The sequence below is a fragment of the Dermacentor andersoni genome, chromosome 8 (genome assembly GCF_023375885.2).
Source record: "Dermacentor andersoni chromosome 8, qqDerAnde1_hic_scaffold, whole genome shotgun sequence".
NCBI classification, from domain to species: Eukaryota; Metazoa; Arthropoda; class Arachnida; order Ixodida; family Ixodidae; genus Dermacentor; species Dermacentor andersoni.
In genome coordinates, this window is record NC_092821.1 from 71,443,043 (window position 1) to 71,467,240 (window position 24,198).

General features: G+C 45.5%; 1 protein-coding gene across 1 annotated transcript in view; it reads left to right on the plus strand.

The window, feature by feature from the left end:
* The window catches only part of LOC126538860 (alkaline phosphatase-like), a 71,995-nt gene extending 50,141 nt beyond the window's left edge, over positions 1-21,854 (plus strand). The window contains exons 5-8 of the mRNA XM_050185585.3: positions 6,274-6,414; positions 18,159-18,350; positions 20,148-20,258; positions 21,231-21,854. Coding sequence (XP_050041542.1) covers positions 6,274-6,414; positions 18,159-18,350; positions 20,148-20,258; positions 21,231-21,433 — 647 coding nt within the window. The 3' untranslated portion in view covers positions 21,434-21,854. The remainder of the gene's footprint in view (positions 1-6,273; positions 6,415-18,158; positions 18,351-20,147; positions 20,259-21,230) is intronic.
* Positions 21,855-24,198: the final 2,344 nt, after the last annotated feature.

The window sequence follows — 24,198 nt, forward strand, 5'->3', positions numbered from 1 at the left end:
CACTGAGTAAGTGCCGCTAATGAAGGAACGCTTTTGACGCCAATGCTTTAGATAGCTGCGCCATGCGTTCACTGGGTATGTGCCATTGAATTAGCCTCTCACAAGTGTGGTCATGCATTGTGTGCAACTCAGTGTGTGGTAAGTGAGATAACAACCCTAAGCGCCCACAGACACTGGCCCGCCAGACTTGTCGTCCCAGAAAATACGCGCGGACTTCTCAACAGAGTCAATAAATGGCTCAGCATGAGCAAAAAGAAGCGTGAAAGAGAGAAAGAAACCGGGTTGCCGCACGGACGCGTTTCTCAGTGCCAGATTTCCAGCGTTCGTGGCACTAGATGGCTCCTAGTGTTCTTACTAAGGTCGCGCCAAAAAGGAATACCGCCTCATACATATCTTGTTCCGATGATGACAGTGGATTCTGCCACTATATTGATTCGATGCTCAACGCATTTAATCACGTGAGTCTTGTTCTCTCAACACAGCCGACCCACGCCCTGTGCATTCGACCAGGCAACACCGAGTTACCCAGTATACGTTGCCAAATTATTAGAAGCATACAAAAATAGTTATCTCTAAGAACGTTTGTGGAGCGCCCTAAAGTGCTAAAATATTAAAATTATCCTGTGCTGCTTGCAACAAAACTCGCGTCATCTTGAGCCTTTTGACGCGAACTTACAGGTGCCGCCATGCTTGATAACCGTGTGACGCGTCCATTGCTTGCCTCAGCTACCTACGTTGCCTCCGCCCTTAGAATCGTGGTGCGTTACGCCGGTGCGGCTCAGGAATCCCCTGCTATGGCGCGGATATTGTAACGGTGATTGGGTGGCCAACACGAAGCTATAGCCACAAATTTAAAGGGCATGTAAGGATGTGAGCGCTCTTGGAGCTTATTACACCTTGTCTAAAGGATGTGAGCTGCGTGTACTCCGCTTGTACAAGAATAGGGGCTAGAATTGCGTTCCAAGCTGTCCAAAGTTTCACATTTTGAAATGAATCAAGTTCGGTGTTTTTTGCTCGTCATTGTTTATTTTCGAGCCACTTTGAGATAGTGACTTGTTACGTTGGTGACTGAATTAACCTTCCTCAGTGCGGCCACTATCTGATTGTTTATTTTCCGCACTATGAGCCGCGAATGTGCTCCGTTGCGGTAGATTCAATCTTGCCGCGCAAGAAGCTCGAAACGTAGGTATTCTCAAATTTGTTACATCTTGCAGGGGGGGGGGGGGGGGGCACCAAAGACGTATTATTGCTAGTCGCTCGCTTACTCTGTGAACCATCGCCAAACTTTCAGCTTCGAAAATTCGTGTGCTTTCGGTGTCACTGTTGTTTCCGTCAGATCCGTCACACTTGTTTTGGAACACTCATTGAAGGACAGGTACTCACTATTTTCAGCGTTCCAGGGTAGAATTTTTTTCTTTAGAGGTTAGAGACGTAATGCTGGCGCATTATTGAAGTTTTTTTATTCGTCAAGGAAATCCGTGCATTGCGAAGTACCTCAACACAAGGTAGCTTGTGTAGGAGCGGTGCGCGAACTTCGTCATAGATTCATTGCATGCCTTCATATGCAATAAAGTATTTTTGCGGCCGGCTACTGCAGACGTGTTCTCTCTACCTTTCCTCATTTTTCGCCATGAATGGAGAACAATGAGGGACTCCCTAGATATATTTCCGAGAGCTGTTCGCGCAGTAGTAGGGCAAAAGTGGTAATGGTTTCGCATTCGTGAGCGCTTGAGGCAACGTACGGATGGTTATTATATTCGTTATTCGCTCTCGTTACTATATTGTCTAATGTACTACCTATGTTAAAAAAAAACCGCGACAGATTCCCATAACCAAACTTTCTGATCCCCTATTGTGCACTTTGTTTTTGTATGCCTTCCTTTCTTTTGTCCTTTTCCTACTTTTCTTCCAGCCAATCTTCAGATCGTGTCTTAGGCGCCGCCCAAAGCGCCATCTCGTTCCTCCAGAGCAAACTCTTGCGGAAAATGTGCTTCATCATCATCATGATCAGCCTAACAACGCTCACTGCAGGGAAAAGGCCTTTCCCATACTTCTCCAACTACCCCGGTCATGTGCTAATTGTGGCCATGTTGTCACTGCAAACTTCTTAATCTCATCCAACCGCCTAACTTTCTGCCGCCCCCTGCCACGCAACTCGTCTCTTGGAATCCAGTCCGTAACCCTTAATGACCATCGGTTATCTTCCCTCCTCATTACATGTCATGCCTATGCCCATTTCTTTTGCTTGCTTTCAACTAAGATGTCATTAACACGCGTTTGTTCCCTCACCCAATCTGTTCTTTTCTTATCCCTTACAATTACACCCGTCATTCTCCTTTCCATAGCTCGTTGCGTTGTTCTCAATTTAAGTAGAACCCTTTTCCTAAGCCTCCAGGTTTCTGCCCTGCAGGTGAGTACTGGTAAGACACAGCTGTTATAGACTTTTCTTTTGAGGAATAATGGCAACCTGCTGTTCATGATCTGAGAATGCCTGCCAAACGCACCCTAGACCATGCTTATTCTTCTGATTGTTTCAGACTCATGATCGGTATCCGCGGTCACTACCTTCCCTACGTAGATGTATTCCCTTACCACTTCCAGTGCCTTGATACCTATCGTAAACTGCTGTTGTCGTCCGAGACTGTTAAACATTACTTCAGTTTTCTGCAGAATAATTTTTAGGCCCACCCTTCTGCTTTGCCGTTCAAGGTTAGTGAGCATGCATTGCAATTGTTCCCCTGACTTACTAAGCAAGGCAATATCATCAGCGAATCGCAAGTTACTAAGGCATTCTCATTTAACTCTTATCCCAATTCTTCACAATCTAGGTCTCTGAATACCCGCTGTAAGCACGCTGTGAATAGCATAGGAGAGATCGTATCTCCCTGTGACGCCCTTCTTTATTGTGATTCTGTTGCTTTCTTTATGGAGGACCACGGTGGCTGTGGAGCCGCTATATATACCTTTCAGTATTTTTACATACGGCTCGTCTGTACCCTGATTCCGTAATGCCTGCGTGAGTGCTGAGGTTTCGACTGAATCAAACGCTTTCGCGTAATCAATGAAAGCTATATATAAGGGCTTGCTATATTCCGCATATTTCTATATCAGCTGATTGATAGTGTGAATATTGTCTATTGTTGAGTAGCCTTTATTAAATCCTGCCTGGTCCTTTGGTTGACAAAAGTCTAAGGGGTTTCTTAGGCCATTTGCGGTTACCTTAGTAAATACTTTATAGGCAATGGACAATAAACAGATCGGTCTATAATTTTAATTTAACAGTTTTCGCCTACCCTTTCTTATGGCTTATGATTATTTTCGCGTTCTTCCAAGATTCAGGTACGCTCGTGGTCATGAGTCATTGCGTAGACAGGGTGGCCAGTTTTTCTAGAACAATCTGCCCATCATCCTTCAACAAATCTGCTGTTACCTGATCCTCCTCTGCAGCCTTCCCCCTTTGCATAGCTTCCAAGGCTTTTTTTAGTTCTTCCGGCGTTACTTGTGGGATGTAAAATTCCTCTAGACTATTCTCTCTTTCATTACCGTCGTGGGTGCCACTGTTACTGTATAAATCTCTATAGAACTCCTGAGCCACTGGAACTATCTCATCCACATGAGTGCTGATATTGCCGGCTTCGTCTCTTAACGCATACACCTGATTCTTGCTTATTCCTAGTGTCTTCTTCACTGCCTTCAGGCTTCCTCCGTTCCTAATTGCATGTTCATTTCTATCCATATTACATTTCCTTGTCAGCTGACTTACACTTGTTGATTAACTTAGAAAGTTCTACCAGTTCTATTCTAGCTGTAGGGTTAGAGGCTTTCGTACACTGGCGTTTCTTAATCATATCTTTCGCCTCCTGCGATAACTTACCGGTATCCTGTCTAACGAAGTTACCACCGACGTACATTTCACACTCCTTAATAATGCCCATAAGATTGTCCTTCATTGCTTTAACACTAAGTTCCTCTTGGTGAGTTAAAGCAGAATACCTATTCCGTAGCTTGATCCGGAATTCCTCTATTTTCCCTTTTACCGCTAACTCATTGATCGGCTTCTTATGAACCAGTTTCTTCCGTTCCCTCCTCAAGTGTAGGCTAATTCGAGTTCTTACCATCCTATGGTCACTGCAGCGCACCTTGCCGAGCACGTCCACATCTTGTATGACGCCAGGGTTAGCGCAGAGTATCAGGTCTATTTCATTTTAGTCTCGCCATTCGGGCTCCTCCGCGTCCACTTTCGGCTATACCGCTTGCAAAAGAAAGTATTCATTATGCTTATATTAGTCAGTTCTGCAAACTCTACGAATAACTCTCCCCTGCTATTCCTAGAAACTGTGTCATATTCCCCCACGGACTTGTTTCCAGCCTGCTTCTTGCCTACCTTGGCATTGAAGTCGCCCATCAGTACAGTTTACTTTGTTTCAACTTTATCCATTGCCGATTCCAAATCTTCATAGAAGCTTTCGAATTCCTGGTCATCATGACTGCATGTAGGGGCGTACACATGTACGACCTTCAATTTATACCTCTTATTAAGTTTCGCAACAAGACCTGCCACTCTCTCGTTAATGTTATAGAATTCCTGTATGTTACCAGCTATATCCTTATGAATCAGCAATCCGACTCTTAGTTCTCGTCTCTCCGCTAAACCCCGGTAGCATAGAACGGGCCCGCTTTTTAGCACTGTATGTGCTTCTTTTGTCCTCCTAACCTCACTGAGCCCTATTATATCCCATTTACTGCCCTTTAGTTCCTCGAATAGCACTGCTAGAGTCGCCTCACTAGATAACGTTCGAGCGTTAAACGTTGCCAAGTTCAGGTTCCAATGGTGGCCTGTCCGTACCCAGAGATTCTGTGACGCACCCTCTGCTGCGTCACAGGTCTGACCGCCGCCGTGGTCAGTTGCTTCGCAGCTGCAGGTTACTGAGGGCCGGGGTTTGATTATTCATATAGGAGGTTGTAGCCAAGTACTGCACAAGGGTGGCCAATCGTGCTCTCGTGAGGGAGTGCGTTACCGGTTCTGGTCACCAGGATCAGACCGCACTCCAGGCCTGTTTATGCAATTTTATCAACACGCGGATTTTTTTTTTAAAATCCGGCGGAAGATTGCGCGGCACCGGGATTCAAACCATGGTCCTGTTGCTCGCGAGGCAAATGCTCTATCTGTACGCCACCCCTGCACCTTTTTGTGCTATATATCCACATAATATTTTTTCAATATATTGTTACGGTGGAAAAGATGACAAGGTCGTCGATGGTAAAGACGACGAAGTGGCAGCCGCCTCTCGGCATTCTCGGCTGCTGTTTATATATGGAAGGAGGAAGTGCGAAAGAGCAGCGCCGCTGCGCTACATGCCTTGTATACGTCGCGTTCGCGTTTGACAGTTGCAATACGTTGTTTCACTGCATTGCTTCAAAGCTCATTGTATGGTCGACAGACGTACTGTGATGTATTCTCGCGGAATGTTTAAGCATAAAATGCTGTGCGGCAAACCATGAAATGTACAAAAAAGTGGTCAGGTTATTACACATCAAATATAGGTTATATTTCAACATTTTATATATTGCAAACCTGTTGTCTCTGAATATTCTACAATGTATACAATGTCTACAATCTACAATATATGCAAAAGAACTAATTTGTCAAGGATTCCTATAACCATTTCGTTGGCCAATTCTGTGGCTTGACGCGCTCTTGAGTAATTATTCAAAAGCCATAGACTCAACAAAGGCAATAAATGTCATACAAGATTCAGAATCTTTATGTAAGAAAGGAACACCAGCCATTCTCTGACCGGTAACCTAGGGCTTATATTGCGTAATTGCGCTGTCATCTCTCTGTATACGCCATTGCAGTGCTTAATTTACATTGTTTTTTAGCTTTCATGGGGACCGCTTGTATTTTTCAAGGTAAAACTCAGGCTATATGAATGGCGTTGGTGTTTTGTTTTTTGCCTTGTTTGATTTGCTCTTGCATTAGTGTCGATTATGAAAGCCATTAAGATTTCCCCCTTTTTTTTCAAAGACTTGAGTGTCGAGAAGAAAATGGCCAAATATTGTGATTATTTTATATCTGGATGCTTATGCTGGACATTTTCTCCAATGCTGTGGTCAAATAAATCTCGTTATTTCCGAAGATTCTGCATTTAATTTACCAGCAGGTGAAGTGTCCGCTGATAAGTGCCTTCAAGTGTCATTTGCATATTTATAGCGTGGTAATAACTCTACCAGGATACACAAGTGAATGTTGATCCCAAACAATTATTTCAGGTCTATTCGCCAGTGACTACATGCCGTTCTGGTTAGAACGTAAACTATACAACCAATCAACACCAGGTCTTTGGGACATGGTAAAGGTTGCAGTGCAAATACTTAAGAAGAACGATAAAGGCTTTGTTTTGCTCGCTGAAGGTGCGTATAAACAATTGCTCCCTCTTATGCTGCTTTCATTCATATCATTCTGCTGCTGCTGGCATCTATACAATAACTCATTGAAACTTCGGCCAGCTAGACTGATAAACCAATACCAGAAAAGCTACAAATGTCGTGTATCCTGGACATTCTTTATATATTGTTACAAGGAGAAAACATTGACACGTGTACTTGTTTATCTTTTCTGGGTGACTGCTTGTCACCGCCTAACGAATGTTATCGCACAGCGCAGGATGCCCCTGCGTGCATCGGAAGTTTCTGGAATATTATCGATGGTTCTATCGGCTGTCTGTCACCGAACCTTGTGTAATCTGATTGCATGTATGCGCGACCCGAATAGTGTGAACTTTGTGGAAGACATGCGGGTCCCAGCGATTACTCTGGAACATTTGACGACTGGTGTATCAAAGCCGATGCCCTTGACCAGCTGATCAAATTTTGACGATCGCTGACTGTGTTCGCCGCTGTCGCCGCACTTTAAGTGTAGCCTGTTTTTGGGGGCACAGGTTCACTAAATAAAAGTTAGTTTCGTCTTCCAAAGTATTGCTACTGTGTTCTTTATACGTCACTATCACGTAACAATATATGTATTTAAATCTATACGGTTACAGGATTGTAGCTTAGTGGCCAGGGTAACACAATCTACCGATTGTCGAGACACTTCAATCTCCACTTTCCCTCCCAACGTCCTAGAGTCCACAGCGGTTTAAACTCGCACGTGACATTAACCCCCGGTGGCAGAAGCATCGTCTCGATGCGTCTTAGCGTGTCAAATCAGTTTGCGAGTTATAGGGCTTTAGTCGCGAAGCGTGCACGATATCAGTTCTTTGTGGGGTAGAAGACGTCGAAGTCACAGGTGATATCTCACATGTGAGGCTGCTGACTTTGCGAAGAACTCGGTATGGCTCGACGTACGGCGACAGCAGTTTTTCCCAAAGGCCTACGTGACGGGAGGGTAACCAAAGCAGGACAAGTGACCCAGGGATGAAATAAATGTCCTGACGACGACTGTCGTAAGGCTGCTTTTGGATAGTCCATAATATAGATAGAATGGCGAATAACCCGTAATATCGTGATGGGATGAATTGCATGCAAATGCAACGAAGGGTACAACAACCCAATCCCGGTGATCCTCAGGGACGTACATTAAGAGCATGTCCGTGAGCGCGCGGTTGAGACGCTCGATAAGTCCGTTGGTCTGCGGGTGGTAAGTCGTTGTGAACTGTGAACTTGTGGGACATTGAGAAAGAGCGAAGAAGGTCGTCGACAACCTTAGAATGAAAACAGCGGCCTCTACCAGTAAGTAACTAACATGGGGCACCATGATGTAGGATCACTTCATGGAGAAGAAAACGAGCCACATCAGTTGCACAGCTCCTAGGGAGGGCCCGCGTTATGGCATAACGCGTGGCACAATTCATCGCGACGGCCACCCACTTGTTGCCGGAGGCTGAAGTTGGAAATGGGACAAGGAAGCCTAGGCCGACGTGGAAAAATGGCTAACTTGGGATATCTGTAGGCTAAAGGTGCCCAGTGGGAGACAATGGGGGCTTCTTGTGGCGTTGACAAAGTTCGCAAGCAGCGACGTAGCTTCGAACAGAGCGACATAGCCCAGGCCAGAAAACTCACCTACGCACACGGTCGTTCATACGGGAGGCACCCAAATGACCAGCGGTGGGCACGTCGTGTAACTGCGAGAGAATTGTCGAGCGCAGATGCTGGGGAACGACGAGAAGCAATTCAGCACCATGTGGATTCATATGGCGGCGGTTTAAGGTCCCGTCCCGGCGAAGAAACATATGGAGGGAAACGTCCTGTTCCGAGGTAAGGCGTTCGATGATGGACCGCCAATATGAGTCACGACGCTGCTCGTCGGCGATGTGTGGGAAGACGGAGATCGACAAAACGCAGGTATCTGTATAGGTTTCTGTGCCATCCGGTGGGTCGACAGGATAGCGCGAAAGCCTGTCGGCGTCCTTATATAGCAGCCCAGATTTGTAGGACACGCAAAAGGTGTACTCTTACAGGCGTAAAGCCCAGGGACCAAGATGGCCTGTCGGGTCTCTGAGTGAGGATAGCCAACATAAGGTATGATGATCTGTCACGACGGTGAAGTGTCGACCGAACAGGCAAGGTCGGAACTTAGCAATGGACCAAACAAGGGCCGAGTATTCACGTTCGGTTATGGAGTAGTTGCGCGCTGGTGCTGAAAGAAGAGGGCTAGCATAAGCGATCACCCGATTGGTGTCCAGCCGTCGTGGGGACAATATGGTGCCAATGCCATGGCTGCTGGCATCAGTGCGGACTTCTTTTTAGGCATGCGGATCAAACTGACCCAACACGGATGGATTGATAAGGCGACTGATAAGCGTTGGAAATGCTGAAGCCTGGTCGGGTACCCAACGAAAGTGGCGTCATTTTTGAGGAGGTCAGTGAGAAGTCGAGCAATTTCGGCAAAGTTCTGGAAAAATCGCCGAAAATAGGAACACAGCATTAGAAAATTTCGGACTTCCGTAGAAGAACGCGAAAGTTCAAACTCACCAGTGGCAGGAAGCTTATCAGGATCAGGCGGCACGCCAGCAACGTCAACCAAGTGACCAAGTACTCGTATTTGGCAGTGGCCGAAATGGCGTTTTGCAGAATTGAGTTGTAGGCCAGCTCGTCGAAAAACAGCAAGTATAGCTGAGAGTCGGTGGAGGTGGCTCGCAAACGTCGGCGAAAAAACGATTACGTCATCAAAGTAACAGGGGCATGTGGTCCATTTGAATTTGCGCACAAGAGAGTCACTCATGCGGTCGAAGGTAGCAGGGAGATTACACAGTCCTAAACGCATCACTTTAAATTGGTCGAGACCATCTGGGGTGACGAAGGCGGTCTTTTCGCGATCTAGTTCATCCACTGCGATTTTCCAGCAGCCAGAGCTTAAATCAATCAATGAAAAGCAACTGGCACCGTCTAAGCAGTCCCGCACGTCATCAATACGCGGTAGCAGATGCATGTACTTTTTGGTAATCTTATTAAGGGGATCGTAATCGATACAAAATCACCAGGTATTGTCCCTCTTTTTAACCAAAATGGCAGGTGACGCTCACGGACTTCAGGAAGGCTCGATAATATCTTTGGAGAGCATTCTGTCCACATCTGTTTGGATCACCTGGCGCTCAGCTGCAGACACACTGTAGGGCCTCCGGTGTATAGGAGGAGTGTCACCAGCGTGGATGGGATGTGTGACGACACCGGTTCGACCTTGCGGGGGATGGCCAAAATCTGACATGTCTTCATAGGACATGAGAATGCGGCGAAGGGGCCGCACAGTCAATAAGTGCTGAATGGGCCGTCAGAAAGTCGATTACGAGAATAACTTCGTGGGGACACTCAGCCAGTACAGCAAACAGACTAAGACTGAACTGCCGGCAATGGTAACTCTGGCGGCGCGCATTCCCGTCACGGCTGTTGTACTGCCATTAGCTACTCGGACGGCAGGTGACTCAGCAGGGGCCGTATTTTGAAACGTTCGCCTTGCGCGATAGTTTCACCGCCGCGATAGTCACGTTCAATAACTCAAATCACTGCTTACTCGTGGCGTCAGCGTGGACTATCAACAGGCTCTGTTGACCACTTTAGGTCGCATGAGAGAGCGCACCGTGAGAGTGCAGAGCGGTCCGGGTGTGTTGTTATCGAGTGTAGTGGCCGCAGTACGGTTTCTCCCCACTGACTACGGTTGGTTACGGCCGCTATAGGTAAAATAAATTGAATAGGCAAGTGTAAAATGTTTTGCTTTAAATGAATCAACAAATGTCGTCGCGGAACAACGCGTGTAAGACCCCACCACAAAGGTTACTATAAACTACCACTTACCCTATCTCTGCTACACTACACCACCAAGCGAACGCCCAAAGACGTCAAAAGACCTGTTCGTTTATATGTCGAGAACACCCATCGACACCATGACGGTAAAACAAAGGAGGCCGGAACTACTAGATGACGCTGCTTATTTTGCGGTTTTGCTAAAACGGTTAATCAGCGCGCATCGTTGGTGAAGGCGCGGCCAAGGGTATAGTTTCGCGGAAGGCGAACGTTTCAGAAAATGGGCCCAGGTCGCAGATCTGTAGCTTTCATTTGCGTAAACTTGTCCTTGCGTCAAGTAGGAGAGGCAGAAGCTGCAACACTGTCGAATCGTGGTTCGGGTGTAAGAGCAGCTACACCACAGTCTTCCAAAGGGGACAGCACAGCGAGAGATACACCCTCAGAAAGCACTTGCAGACGCGAATCAAAGTTCAGAAGAGTAAGCCATGCTCGATTGTTGACAAGAGTTACAATTGAGCTTGGTAGTGTTATTCGACGTGCCAGGAGGGCCGTGCAACGTGGGGACACCACGTAAAGACCACTTCGAAGTGGTGGAGAAGACGACATGAGGATGTAAGTCGCAGCATCAGGTTGCAATCGACCAAATTCAGCAGAACGAACTCGGGTCTTGAGGTCGTCAGTTGGGTCGGCAGAGTAATGCGGCAGTTCAAGGCGAAGGGTGCTGGTTGCACAGTCAATAAGTGCTGAATGGGCCATCAGAAAGTCGATTCCAAGAATAATCTTGTGGGAACACTCGGCCAATACAGCGAACAGGACTAACACTGGAGTGCCCGCAATGGTAACACGGGCAGCGCACATTCCCGTGACGGCTGTTGTACTGCCATTACTACTCGGACGGCTGGCGACTCAGCAGGTGTCAGGACTTTACGGAAACGGCTACAAAGATCTGATCGCCTAACCGACACCTGAGCGCCGATATCGATGATGGCTCGAACGGGTATATCATCAACGAAAATTTCAACAAGGTTCGGTCGAGCAGCAGGGGTCAGCAGGGGCTTTGCCGTCCGAGTTAGCAATGCAGCCTCACCTCTGGGGCTACATTGCTTAGTTTTCCTAGAAGCGGCTCGCGTAGGTCGGGGACGAGGGACGTCGAGGTGTATGCGAACGGGAATGACGGCGTTTCGGCGAGGGCCAGCGGCTAGTGGCGCTTCCCCGAGAGGGAAGGCTGGCATAGTATGGTTCAGAGAGGGGCGACAGAGGCCGAGGGTATCGGTCGAAGCCGCAATCAGCATATGGTCGAGACATGGAGTAACAGCGGCTACTACGGCAGTGGTGGGAGATGTGACCTACACGGCAGCAAGCAAAGCAGATTGGCCTGTCATCCGGTGTTCGCAACTCACAGGGGTTTTGATGTCGATTCCGGAACGACTGTCGAGGTGCAGCAGAGGCAATGACTGGAGCGGTAGGAGTGGGACGTGGGCGGACGGCAGACTGAATGTCCATGTTTGCAATTTCTTGGTGGACAACAGTGTGAATGAGCGAGATGCTCATGTTGTCATGCGTATGGGGACAGTCAGAAGTTGGAGCCATATCCTCAAGTTCGCCACGGATGACCTGTGTCAAGCTTGGCGTTGTAGGCGCATATGACGTCGGAGGGTCGTTATGTGACGCCGGAGGGTCGTTGCAGGAGGAAGTGGCAGCCGTATTTGGAAGTCGGTCGAAGCGTTGTACGATGCGTTTGCTCTTCGTTTGCTCAAAATTCCGGAATTCCTAATGATGGACTCAACCATTGAGTAGTTTCTGCAAAGCAGGAGGTTGAACGCATCGTCCGCGACACCTTTGGAGGTGTGTCCAACCTTATCGGCCTCCAGCATGTCCGCGTCCGCTTTACGGCAGAGGACCAGAACGTCCTCAATATATGCGACGTACGATTCGGTTGATGTCTGGGCACGAGACGGTAGCTCTTCCTTGGGCTCCATTTGACGTCCCACAGGCCTTCTGAAAAGATCGCGCAGCTTCTCCTTGCAGGAGTCCCAGCTTGTAATGACGGCTTCATCCATCTCGAACCATACCTTCGCGGTTCCTCCCAAGTAAAAGACCACGTTGGCCAGCAAAACTGTAGAATCCGACTTGTTATTTGCTTACCGACGAGCTCATACGACGTCATCCAGTCTTCGACGTCGGCCTTCCGAGTGCCGATGAAGATTCCCGGGTGACATCGCTGGGTTAGCACCACTTCCGCTGGTGTCTGAGCGGCGGAGGAAGCGTCAGTAGCCATAACAGCGGAACCGATGTGACGGCCGCTGCGAAGATCCAGGGCCGGCTTGTGGAGAGATTATCCCGCACGTGCACCAAAATGTTACGGGGAGAAAATATATGTGCTTACACATATATATACATGTGCAATATATATATATATTATATATATATATATATATATATATATATATATATATATATATATATATATATATATATATATATATATATATATATACATATACATATATACATGTGCAAGGTTGTAGCTCAGTGGCCAGGGCAACACCATTTACCGAGATTCGACACACTTCGACCTCCTCTTTCCCTCCCAACGTCTTTGAGTCTACAGCGGTACAAACTCGTACGTGACAATATAATGCATTATCACCTGTTTTCCTCAAGAACACAACTAAAGAAATTAATATCAACAAACAAAGGGCCATTTTGGGACTTGAAATTTCACGTTGTCTTCTACACAATTCCGGACGAGTCTCTGCACAACACTAAACACTGCCAAGTACGAACGAACGAACGAACAGTACGAACGGCTTCTAACGTAGAGGTGAGGATTGCCGGCATAGAAGAGCGCCTCTCCTGACTGACTGACTTGTTGACTTGTTCTGGAACATGTATTTCATCGAGCTGTCATGCATAGTGCCTTCAACTGATCGCGTATAAAATACATATTTTTTGCTTGCGATTGGAAGTAAAGCACCTTCATTTATTTTTTCGAGACTACTGCCGGAGATAATGTGCAGGAACAAGGTGCAGCCGAGGGTGCGCTTCTTTTCTCTCTAGCTTATTCTGTACATTTCCTGGATGTAACTGTGCATGGTTCTTTGAGACAGTTGGGTATAATCTTTGCAAGCATGCCGTTTGCATGACTGCGATCGATAGGCTGTCGGGAGATCATGTTTGTTGATATTTGATGGAGAATATCTAAACTTCGCAAGAGGCGTTTTTGCGCATTCGTTAGTATAAAATGTGACGTGTTCTGGAAGGTTATTTCTCAGGAACAAACTTTTTGTAGGTTGGCAGTTAAATTGAGATGCCCGCAGTTATTTACGAAAAGTAACGGGATGAATACATTCTTATTTCCTGAGAGCGAAAGGAAATCGTCAGCTTATGATTTCAGACAAAGCCACTATTTTCGCACAGTGCCCCGAGGGATATCAACAAGTTCCCAGAAGAAAGCCTACTTTTATGTTGCTTGCAGTGGCGTAGCCAAAAATGTTTTTCGTGGCGGGGGGGGGGGGGGGGGGGGGGCGCTAGAAGAGTCTCATGACAGCTCAGACTCCTCCTCATAGAATTTGTCGAGGGATCAAACACATGAATAACTGGACTGCCATTGCCAAGGAGGCTGCAAACGAATTCTTGAACGCTACGCGCTGTCAAGACAAGTAAAATATGCATATCCCACAAATTGTACCCAGAATCACTTATATCAATGGTTCCATGCTTTTTGTCTATTTCAATGTAAAGAAAATGTCATTAGTAAGATCTTGATGAGCGCTGGTTGGTTCATATTAAGAACTGAGGTTGAACAGCACGAATAAAACATGGACACGAGGAAAAAAATACTACAGACATGCGCTGACCACCAGAAGTGGCCAACTGGAAGTTTATTTGAAATTCTCCAGCCATTTTATGCCTTTCTCAGTATAGGCATGCGTACACCCGTTGCCATTAAACACATCTGCAAATCAACACCATCATAATTTTTAATGCAAAAAAACTATTTTTTCCCGACAAAGCAAGAGAGGGGCCCTTACACATTTATCTCCGTCCTTTCTAATGTAATAAGCCTCTATTACTTGCCTTTTTCTCTCACCATTTCCTTTCCCTTAGAATTTCGTTTTTTTCAAATATGGGATTGCAGGGACGCTTACTACAATGTCCTGCCAAATGACTCTCATAGGCATTGTTTAGGTTACTGCTGTGCTGACGAGTTCTTCCATTGAAACACTTTCCCGTTGCACAAAAGGTATAAAAAGGCTGAAAAGGGTAAAAACAGCAAGAGAATTTCAAATAAACTTCCAGGTGGCAGTCAGCGCTTGTCTGTGGTATTTGTTTCATCGTGTCCTTGTTTTATTCGCGCTAGTCCTTGCAGTCTGCGGCTAGCACGCTGGTCTTGGGCGATGTTGGTTTTGTCCTCGGGCTTCGGGCTTGGATCGCGGCTTTGCGGGGGCGTTCGGTACATGAACGCACAAGCACCTCCACCAGATGTCACGTGGTGGTGACGTTGAAGAACACAGTAGCAACACTGTGAACGACAAAAACTAAATTTTATTGGGCGAACCTGTGCCCACAAGACAGGCTAAACTTATAGCACAACGATAGCGGCGAACACAGTCGGCGATCGTCGAAAATCTGATCTGCGGGTCAAGCGCGTCGACTTTTATACAGCAGTCGCCGAATGTTTCAGACTAATCGTTCGGACCCGCGTGCCTTCCACAAAGTTCTACACCATTCGCGTCATGTGATGAAATCAGATAACACAAGCTTCGGCGACAACAAACAGCGGATAGAAGCATCGATAACTTTCCAGAAACTTCGGATACATGCGGGGCGCGTCCCGCGCAGTGTGATAACATTTGTTAGGCGGCGAAATGTGGTTACCCGATAAAGATAAGTACACGTGTCAGTATCAATTATACTGATTTATAGATGGCAACACTTTCGCCAAGGTTAATTTTTTAATTATCGCGAGCAAGGCTCCGAGTCATTGCTTTTGCCTCGAGCGGCATTTTGCTGCTCAATCGTGTTACAAGTGATTTACAGACCCACATCACTATATTACATCCATTGCTCTAACGTGCTCGCTCTCCTAGTGCTTCTATATATACAAACATACTTAGCCGCAGAAAGTGCAGGGATTACCCTAGGAAAGCTGACGCATTAAATGGTTAATTCAATTTTTATAGAAGCATAATTGTGAAAAAGGTCAATGAAATTTTAATAAGGAGAGTGCAACGGGAAAAGGCTCAAACGAAATGTCATATCCCGATAACTAGAAACCTGAAAAACGCAGAAGTTTTAATCTGGGACACTGGACAGAGATGTCTGAGGGTTAGAACTGAGTTATAGAGTCATGTTTGCGCCAAACATTAACAACGTAAGCAAAAGAGGCCTATCATCGAATACTCAGGCAGCAGTTGCTTTTCTGTACATCCGTTTATGATTGGTTATTTCGCGTTTGTAACAACAACAGCAAGAATGGTAAAATTCGATCGAAGATACTGAAGAAGTTCAGGGTCATGATCGGCGTCACCAATGCAGAAATTTCGGTGGTATAAAGTAACGTAAGCTCAATGAGTAGAACTAGTGATGTGCCGCCAACAATGCGGCAGATACCCCGCTACGATGGCTGTGCTTCAGTTGAGCAAACACTGGTAGGATTGGCGGGTTATATTGCAAGGAACATAATTATTTGCAAGCGCGTCAAGACAGACCAGATCAAATGTGTTTTCCGAAGGCGCCTACGTATAATGTGTGGAATGGCCAACGTCTTATGTGGCAGAACGGACATGAAAAACACTTGTTTAGAAAAATATGGGACATGCTCCTTTCCTGTATTCTGTGGAAAATAGGGGAGATAAGAATGTAGGCGCACTTATTTTAAAGCGGCAGAGAAACATCTTGTATACAAAGGTAAGAAGGGAGAACATTTGCGTAAGTCGAAGGGCATCACATTCTATTGGAAATAAGTGCTAATGGACATAAACAAGGCTTCCTTCATCTCTTACAATACACCGTATTGTCAGAGTACGTCCATGGATGTCTGCATAGCTTATAGGTGCCTGTTTTATTGGAAGGGACAGTATAGATGACGTTCAGAGGAGCATAGCCATGTGACTTTATATTAGGGGTGTGCGAACATTCGAAATTTCGCATACGAATCGAATATTTTCCTTATTCGAAGCGTATTCGATTCGAGAAATGCATATTCGTAAATTCCGGAATATTCGAGGACGGCCGAATATTGGTCGAAACGGCGAATATTCGGACAGACTGTGAATAATTTAGCAATTAACGAATCATATGCTTGCTCCACATTGTCCTAAGAACATGTTTATTCACTGAGAGCTTCACATGATCCGCTCATTATCTGTATGCTCGGCCAGTTGGTTGGGATTCATAGTAAGGTTCGTTACAGCGCAACACAAAACAAGGACAAAAGAAGGTACAAAACAACGACACGGCGTTACAGCACTGTGATCTTAAGTGCTGTAACGAACCTTACTATGAATGTGTACGCTCTGCTCCAGTCTATCTGCATCAGGCCCGTGAGACACGATCAGTTTCGATTTCTTTTTCACCAAGCTTTATTCCAGGGCTCTTTCATAACAATATATGATGTACTTTCGGGCTCTGTAAGTATGCGCAATAAAATATGCACCTAGAAAATGTTACCTGGACAAATGTTGTCACAATGCATAGAGAGCCCTTACTTTCTGAACATGTTGAGCAGTTAATTTTCCTTCGCAATAATCTGTAACAAGCGTTTTACCTGACTGAGAGCATTACCTGACATTACCTGAGTGCATTACCTATAATGAGTGCCTCTTTAACCTGAAGCAGCCTCGTAAAATGCAATATTATTTTTAAAACGGTAATAAAGCTATTGTTACCTCGTCTTGCACTTTTTTAATACTGCACATATATTCGATATTCGAAGACAGTTTCTCGCCTTATTCGTATTCAATTCGTATTCGAAAATTTCAATATTCGCACACCCCTACTTTATATGTAATGTAAATTGCACTGAATTGATGATGCTGTATTGCGTTTTGTTGCGCAATGCACTGACTTCGGCACTGGCTGACGCACCTTTCAAAAGGACATGTTATCTCTTTACAAAATATGCGGAGAAAATAAATCTTAAAGATTAAAAACAATTGTAAAGTATTGTAAGATGATATATGCATGCAAGAATCGTAATCAAGCCAATCGATTTTGCCCGGTGTCACACTAGCAACTAGTTTGACCCATAAATTGTCCATAACGAAACTGCAGGAACCTAATGCATCCTGAAGCATCATAAAATGGTGTATGCGCATCAGCAGCCCCATGAAATCTTATATTACGCGTCGTAATTAAACAAGGAATCTCACTCTGTATTTGCCCGACATTACACTAACTTATGAGTCTGTTCTCAGCGCCATTTGGAGCTGTGTTATTGACAGCTGCAGCTGCGGGTGGTGATTTCGCATCGTTGTATTCAAGATGTTCGGGTTGCTGCGCCTGGTGCTCACTTTGACTGCGCAGAGCACCTGGAACTCGCAGCTGAATATAATAAAATCAGCTTGCTCACTGGGGTTCTTCTAGCACACACTACACATCATGAATTGCGCAGTTGCGTGTTTATCTTTGCATGCAGTGAATGCCTAGCGCTGCAAATGCGCTGATCTGGTTGTGTAAGTTGAGAGTCTTGTTGAGCTAGCGGCAACGAAATGTTCCGTCCTCAACTTTAAAACCTTAACAAATACGCAAGAAAACCAACATCAGGTTACCAAACCATATACAATGATACAAAAAAAAAAAGCGAAGCGTAGAAAGAAAATACAATTTCAAAGCGCCCATATTGGACACTGCTTTATTGAGCGGCTATTGTTAGTTTGTTGCGTGAGTTTCTAACTCCCGTTTCTTTGTAGGTGGACGCATCGACCACGCTCATCACGTTAACCTCGCCCAGCTAGCCCTGCAGGAGACCGTGGAGTTTGAAGGAGTGGTTGGGGGGGTATCACAAATGCTTCCTGAAAATGAAACACTTATCGTCGTTACGGCAGATCATTCTCACACGTTAAACATTGCAGGCCATCCACCACGAGGAACCAATATATTGGGTATGTAGCAGCGTTTCTAAGAATTTCTTCTGCTTTAGCTTGTCGTTTATAAGCATACCGTATGTCCACTGACTGACTATTGCCTCTCCGCTCGGTCTGGAATTAACCCTTTTCGGCGTCCGCGGACGCTAATTTCACAGTCTCGTCACGCCACCTTCTCCTCGGCCGTCCTCGTGCAGACCTGTTCCATTGTCACCCATTCTGCCACTACTAAACCACCAGTTCACCATCGCAGACATGATCGCCTAAACAAACAATCGCCAACCCGAACGGGAAATGGCCTCTTTGGCGCAGCATTTGACGACTACATCCCCCATTAATGTGGCTCCAGCTAGAATTCAAATATCGCTGTGTCGAAAGAGCTAAGCTGCTTAGCGACTGCCATGGAAATTCAGATTTCTGAAAGACTTGATGACAAGGTAGGCTCGAGGATCCTTGATTGGATTGGTGACTCTTGAGTAAGTGCTTGGATGACCTTTTACCACATCCAAGTCAATAACGAATTGGAAGGTTTCCAAGCCACACAAGTTTCTCTTATGTGCATGCTTGAAAACATAATTTGGACTCTGAAACCGAATGCACGTGTAATCAGAACACCCTTCTGTAAATCAGCAATAAGAGTGGGGTAATCTACCCTTTCTCATATTCAGCCGGACTGCATGGCAAAATGACGCAGAACTACTAAATGATTGAAGACATAAAGTGTAAAATTGTAGCAACAGCTTTCTACATTAAAGAGCAGGCAGCTAATGTTCCAAAGAGTAGTGAAACAGCCAGAGGGCATTAAGCATCATAATTGTGGAATGTTTACTATAACACAAAGAGAGGCTGTGTAGCGTGAGAATATAAAAAAATATACTGCAAGGAATAAATAAATGAAGCGTTTTTATCAGCACTGCTCTAAGGTCGCGAAAAGCAGCCTACCGATATCTTAGAGAATTTGTTGCCGTAATATAAAGGCCACCCAGCGTCTTGAAAGGAACTTGAGTACGCTAACAATGATAGAAATTCGAACTATGCCCCTAAATATAAAGACATAGATACAACATAGTAGGTAGGTGACACACTAGTACAATATAGTAGCGATCACATAATCCCCTTGGCATTGATTTAGGCTAATACAAAAGAAAATTTTTTATATCACGTTAACCATTCAAAACCCGTATTGTTATGCGTATTATCGGGAGCTCTAGACAAATAAATTCGATTTATGACCACTACAATATTTATTGACAGTATGCCCAAATTTTGGTGAAGATTAGAATTTACCGCAATCAATAGTGGTACGATATGTTTTGCTTACACTGTCAACTACAGTTTTATAAAAGAAGCCATTGAACTTTGAGATTTTTAGAAACACAGGACTAACGCTGTCAGTTACAGGAAGTTGGGTCGTAAATACTATAAGGTAATTTTTAAAATTACAAAATAACTTTAAATACATGACGATTCATGAATTCTTTGGCAGTATGCCTTTATTATCTCGTAACTGGCGCTAGTGTGTTCAACCTAAGTGGGCTCCTCTTCAGAACTGACTGGCATCAATTCCACTACATAATTATATATGCGCTAAATGGATTATTTCATGACCTGATTGATATGGACTGCTTCTAACAGTCATACAATTTCTTACGTTAATCACTGCTAATACGGCATTACTGAAACAGTAGTCTGTCTTTTTGGCACTGCTTTCAGGAATTCATCCTTTCATGAAATCTGAAACAGACTATTGTTTTCTCACCTACGCTTTATTTTCACAATAGCTACATGGTGATCTTTCTTTGCTTTGAAAAAAAGGTTTCGCTGGAAAGACAGAGACCGAAAACCCGGTTAATTACACCGTGCTTTCCTACGGCGTTGGACCAGGAGGGTATAGACCACTAGAGAATGTGACATTACGAAATACAAGTAAGTCGCCTTACCTGTAGCAAATGTTTTCCTTACCTATTTCCACCAAAAATTTAGTTCCACGCTCAATGATTTCATATTCTTTCATTTCAACGAATATAATTTATGAAGGCGAAAGCGTGAGACAGCTCATGGGACGAAACCTGTGATGTCCGGTGTCACACCGGCTGGCGTTATGGCACCAAAATTCATAGGGAGTTGAACTACGGGCCTTTGGTGGGAGTCGAACCCACTACCTGTGGTGTTAATTAAGGCGAATTTAAATAAGACCCAGCACCTTTGTTGGGAGCGCAAGCCACGACCTTTCGTGTTAATTTGGGTGAATTCCGCCATCAATTCGATTATCAGAGAGTGTGAAGCGGAGCGAAGAAGTGCCGCCATGACCTCTGGTATTAACTGAGGTAAAGGTAAAGCACGGTTAATTAGGATATAGTTATTAAGGCCCTGAAACCTATGACCTTTGGTGGGAATCAAACCCACGACCTTTGGTGTTAATTAAGGTGATGTTAATGAATCCGATCGAACCGCCGACCTTTGGCTGTATTCGAACCCACGACCTGTGGGTTTAATTAAGGCAAAGTTAATTAAGACAATTAAATAAGGTAGAGTTACTAAGGCACTCAAACACATGACCTTTGGTCGGAGTCAAATCCAACTTGGAGCTATCGTATATGTGTAAGTTGGATTCCGATTGACATCGTGAAGGTTCACAGTCGAACCCACTACCTTTGGTGCCAATTAAGGATACGTGGATTAAGGTCCACTCAATTAGGCTAGAGTTAATTAAGGCACTCTAACAGACGACGTTTGGCGGAAGAAAACAATAGGAAGCAACTACGTATTGAATGAAAATGTAAGTTAATCTAATGAATACCTCGTGAGCGGGCAGGCTTTCACCTTCATCCTCTATAGCGTACGCGCAAGTGACTGTCTACGTTTTACCTAACTGCAATGCAATTTCCTTCGCTGCAGCGGACATTATGTTTCGGCAGAGAGCGGCTTTTCCCGTGAAGCTTGCTCCTCATGGTGGTGAGGACGTAGCCATCTACGCCAAGGGACCCTGGGCACACCTCTTCTCTGGTGTACAAGACCAAACGTACATTCCCTACGTCATGGCCTACGCAGCGTGCATAGGACAGTTCAACGGCAGCGAGTGCCACGAGTGCAAACAATAAGCCTTCGTAGTAGCGTCGTGAAAAAGGGGCACATTACGGTGGGAATCACGAAGTCGATCGGCCAACATCCTCAGTGCAACCACTTGCCCCCAAATGCTCAGCAAAATTACGGACAGGTGCCTCCTGGTTTGAAAACATTTCCCACTTATTTAGGTTCACGTCGAGAATACTAAATCCTATGACAAATGGTAAAACTGGTAAAACTGAATCAACATGTATACAAGAAAAAAGCCTTCTGTCGCGTTCTCAAATAAATGAGGCCTACACTGCTGAGTCAGCAGAACATGTGATTTAACAATAAACCCGATGCCAAATCACAAGAATATACCGCCGCACTTGCATGTCCATAAACGTTGTAGGGTCATTCTGTTTGTTTCTCGCTCCTTTTAAAGCGGAATAAAATGCTGGTTTCTTATCACAAACGAAATCATAATACAACTGTAGTGCATACTTCATACCAAGAAGAACACTGATTGCAAATTAAAGTACAATCGTTTTCTTTTGTTGACGACATTCAGTTTAGTTCACCTACGCTATAATTCCAACTGCAAGACATCTGCTGCTGGTAACATCATTTGCGACTGAGAGTTAAGAGACTGTGCACCTTTACACCCATCTCATAGTACGCATACACGTATACAATATTTGTGGGCCCAGGAAAGCCTCGAACAGCCCTCTTTGAAATACGGTGTTACGGGCGGCGCCCGCGATTGCAGCCACAGCGGAAAAACAATTGACTGTCGCGCAGCATGTGAGAAGCCTCTACGCATAATACAATTTGCTTGAGATAAAGTAGTGCTGCCGCAAAATATGCTTGTGACGCCGAGAAATTGCGATGACGTTAGGAATGTGGTGCTTTCTCTCATGGCCTTTGCGGCACCCTTCGGGACCGTGCTGTTTCTCTCCTGACTTGAATTGTCTCGCACTTCTGTAACGACGATGCAAGTATTACGCTCCGGTCCCGACTACGGAATCTCTTCTGCTGCTACAGCAAATGTGACGACGCTCTTTCTTAAGTGAGCCCATTATTGAGGCTTTAAAGCAATATATAAAGGTACAATAGCTGTCGGTACACCTTGCTGCCCTGCGCCCCTCGTCGGGGCCGGGCTAGTGCGCAACGAGTCACTTGTCTCGCTCCACATGGGTGAGGAAGGAGGGTTTCTACGTGCGTTGGCCCTCTAAGGCACCGCTATAAACGTGCTATGGTGGGAACACCCTATTTATTGCGAAAGTCTCGTGCAAGAAAGACGGCCGGTCCTCCGCGATATCTCTACTCAAGAACTGTCTCGTATTAAAGAGCGAGGGAAAGAGATGGGTTCACAGGGAAAATCAAAAGCCGACAGACCGCGCCACGCGCTGTCTTCATAGCTGGTAGGTCTGCATGGATAAGCTGCTCTGCAACTCTAGACGTGCTCAGTAGAAGATACTGCTCAGCCCTTCACCAGACGGCCTGGCCTTCGCAGTGACAGGCATACTGAGTTCAACGAGTGAAGTCGTGATGGCTGTATCAATAGAGCCTTGCAGGACTTCCGGCATATTACAGGACTGCATTGGTATTTATAATTTGTTTTACTTCATTTCCTTCTATGAACTTAAGGCAGCACTCCTTGAAAAGAAAAGAAAGAAACTACTAAAACCGCCCTGCTCCGTGTCACACTATTGGTGTTTATTTATTTATTCCTCTTTAGAATACAGCTACTACAATGCCTTAAAACACCTTGCATTGATTTTTACATAAATGTCGTATATTTCCTCGATCACACTCTTTCTAACCACGTCTAGGTAGGCACATGGCTCCGTAGTTTTTCTGTAGTTATGGGGCTGCTGATCGGGTCGTCGTCAATTGCCGTAGTGCTTTCCGTAACACACCTTGATAGACGAAACCAGTTACCCCATTATGCCGTGGCACGACGCTCGCTTCGCAGTGAGAAATTAGGAGCATCTACTCAGGTGGCAGGGTAGTTTTGGGGTATATTACAGACGTCTTGTTTATTGTTCAAATTTATGGTGCTGACTGAAACTGTGAGTTGAGCTGGCAATCGCGGAGCAGCGTGGGCATGCGCCACCATTAGGATCGTCCTTGCAGAACATGAACTTCTCGCTAATTTAGACCGTCGTGTTGAGTGCCGTCGCCGGAGTCTCATTATATACAGAGGTAGATGAGTCTCAGGAGAGACTCATCCACCTCTGTATATAATAAAACGACTTCACCGCACCGTACGCCGAAGTGAGGCTAGTGTGTCGACTTGAAAACGGGTTACCGATCAGCTTTCAGTTTTCCCTGCAACAGCATCGCTAATATTCGAAAGGAACGCGGCTCTTGCGCATTTGAAATGTGTGATGCTATTGTCATTCGTGCGAAACAATCATGCAGAATCAGGGTTGTCACAGTCACATTCTTTTACTGATAATGCTCTCGTTTCTGAGCCGTGGAATTCATAACGTAAGCTTAGACAGATTTGTCTCCCATATAATTACCAGCTTATATAGAGCTGCTATGGATGTCCGTGAAAATCGGCTGCAATTTTGTACACTGGCGTTATGGCGCATTCCCACTGGCTACTGATAGAGGTAGCGCTGCCAACCGCGACTGGCGGCTAAGGAGCCAGTCGCAGAGTCCGATGCTCACACCGGCGAGCGCGACCTGGTCATCGCCGAACAGGTCATGGCGCTACTGTCACCGGTCACGTGCCCTCAGACAACCACTGCACCGTCAAATAAACCCCCGACGTCCTACGCCTGCGACGCCGGTTGGATTATTAGGT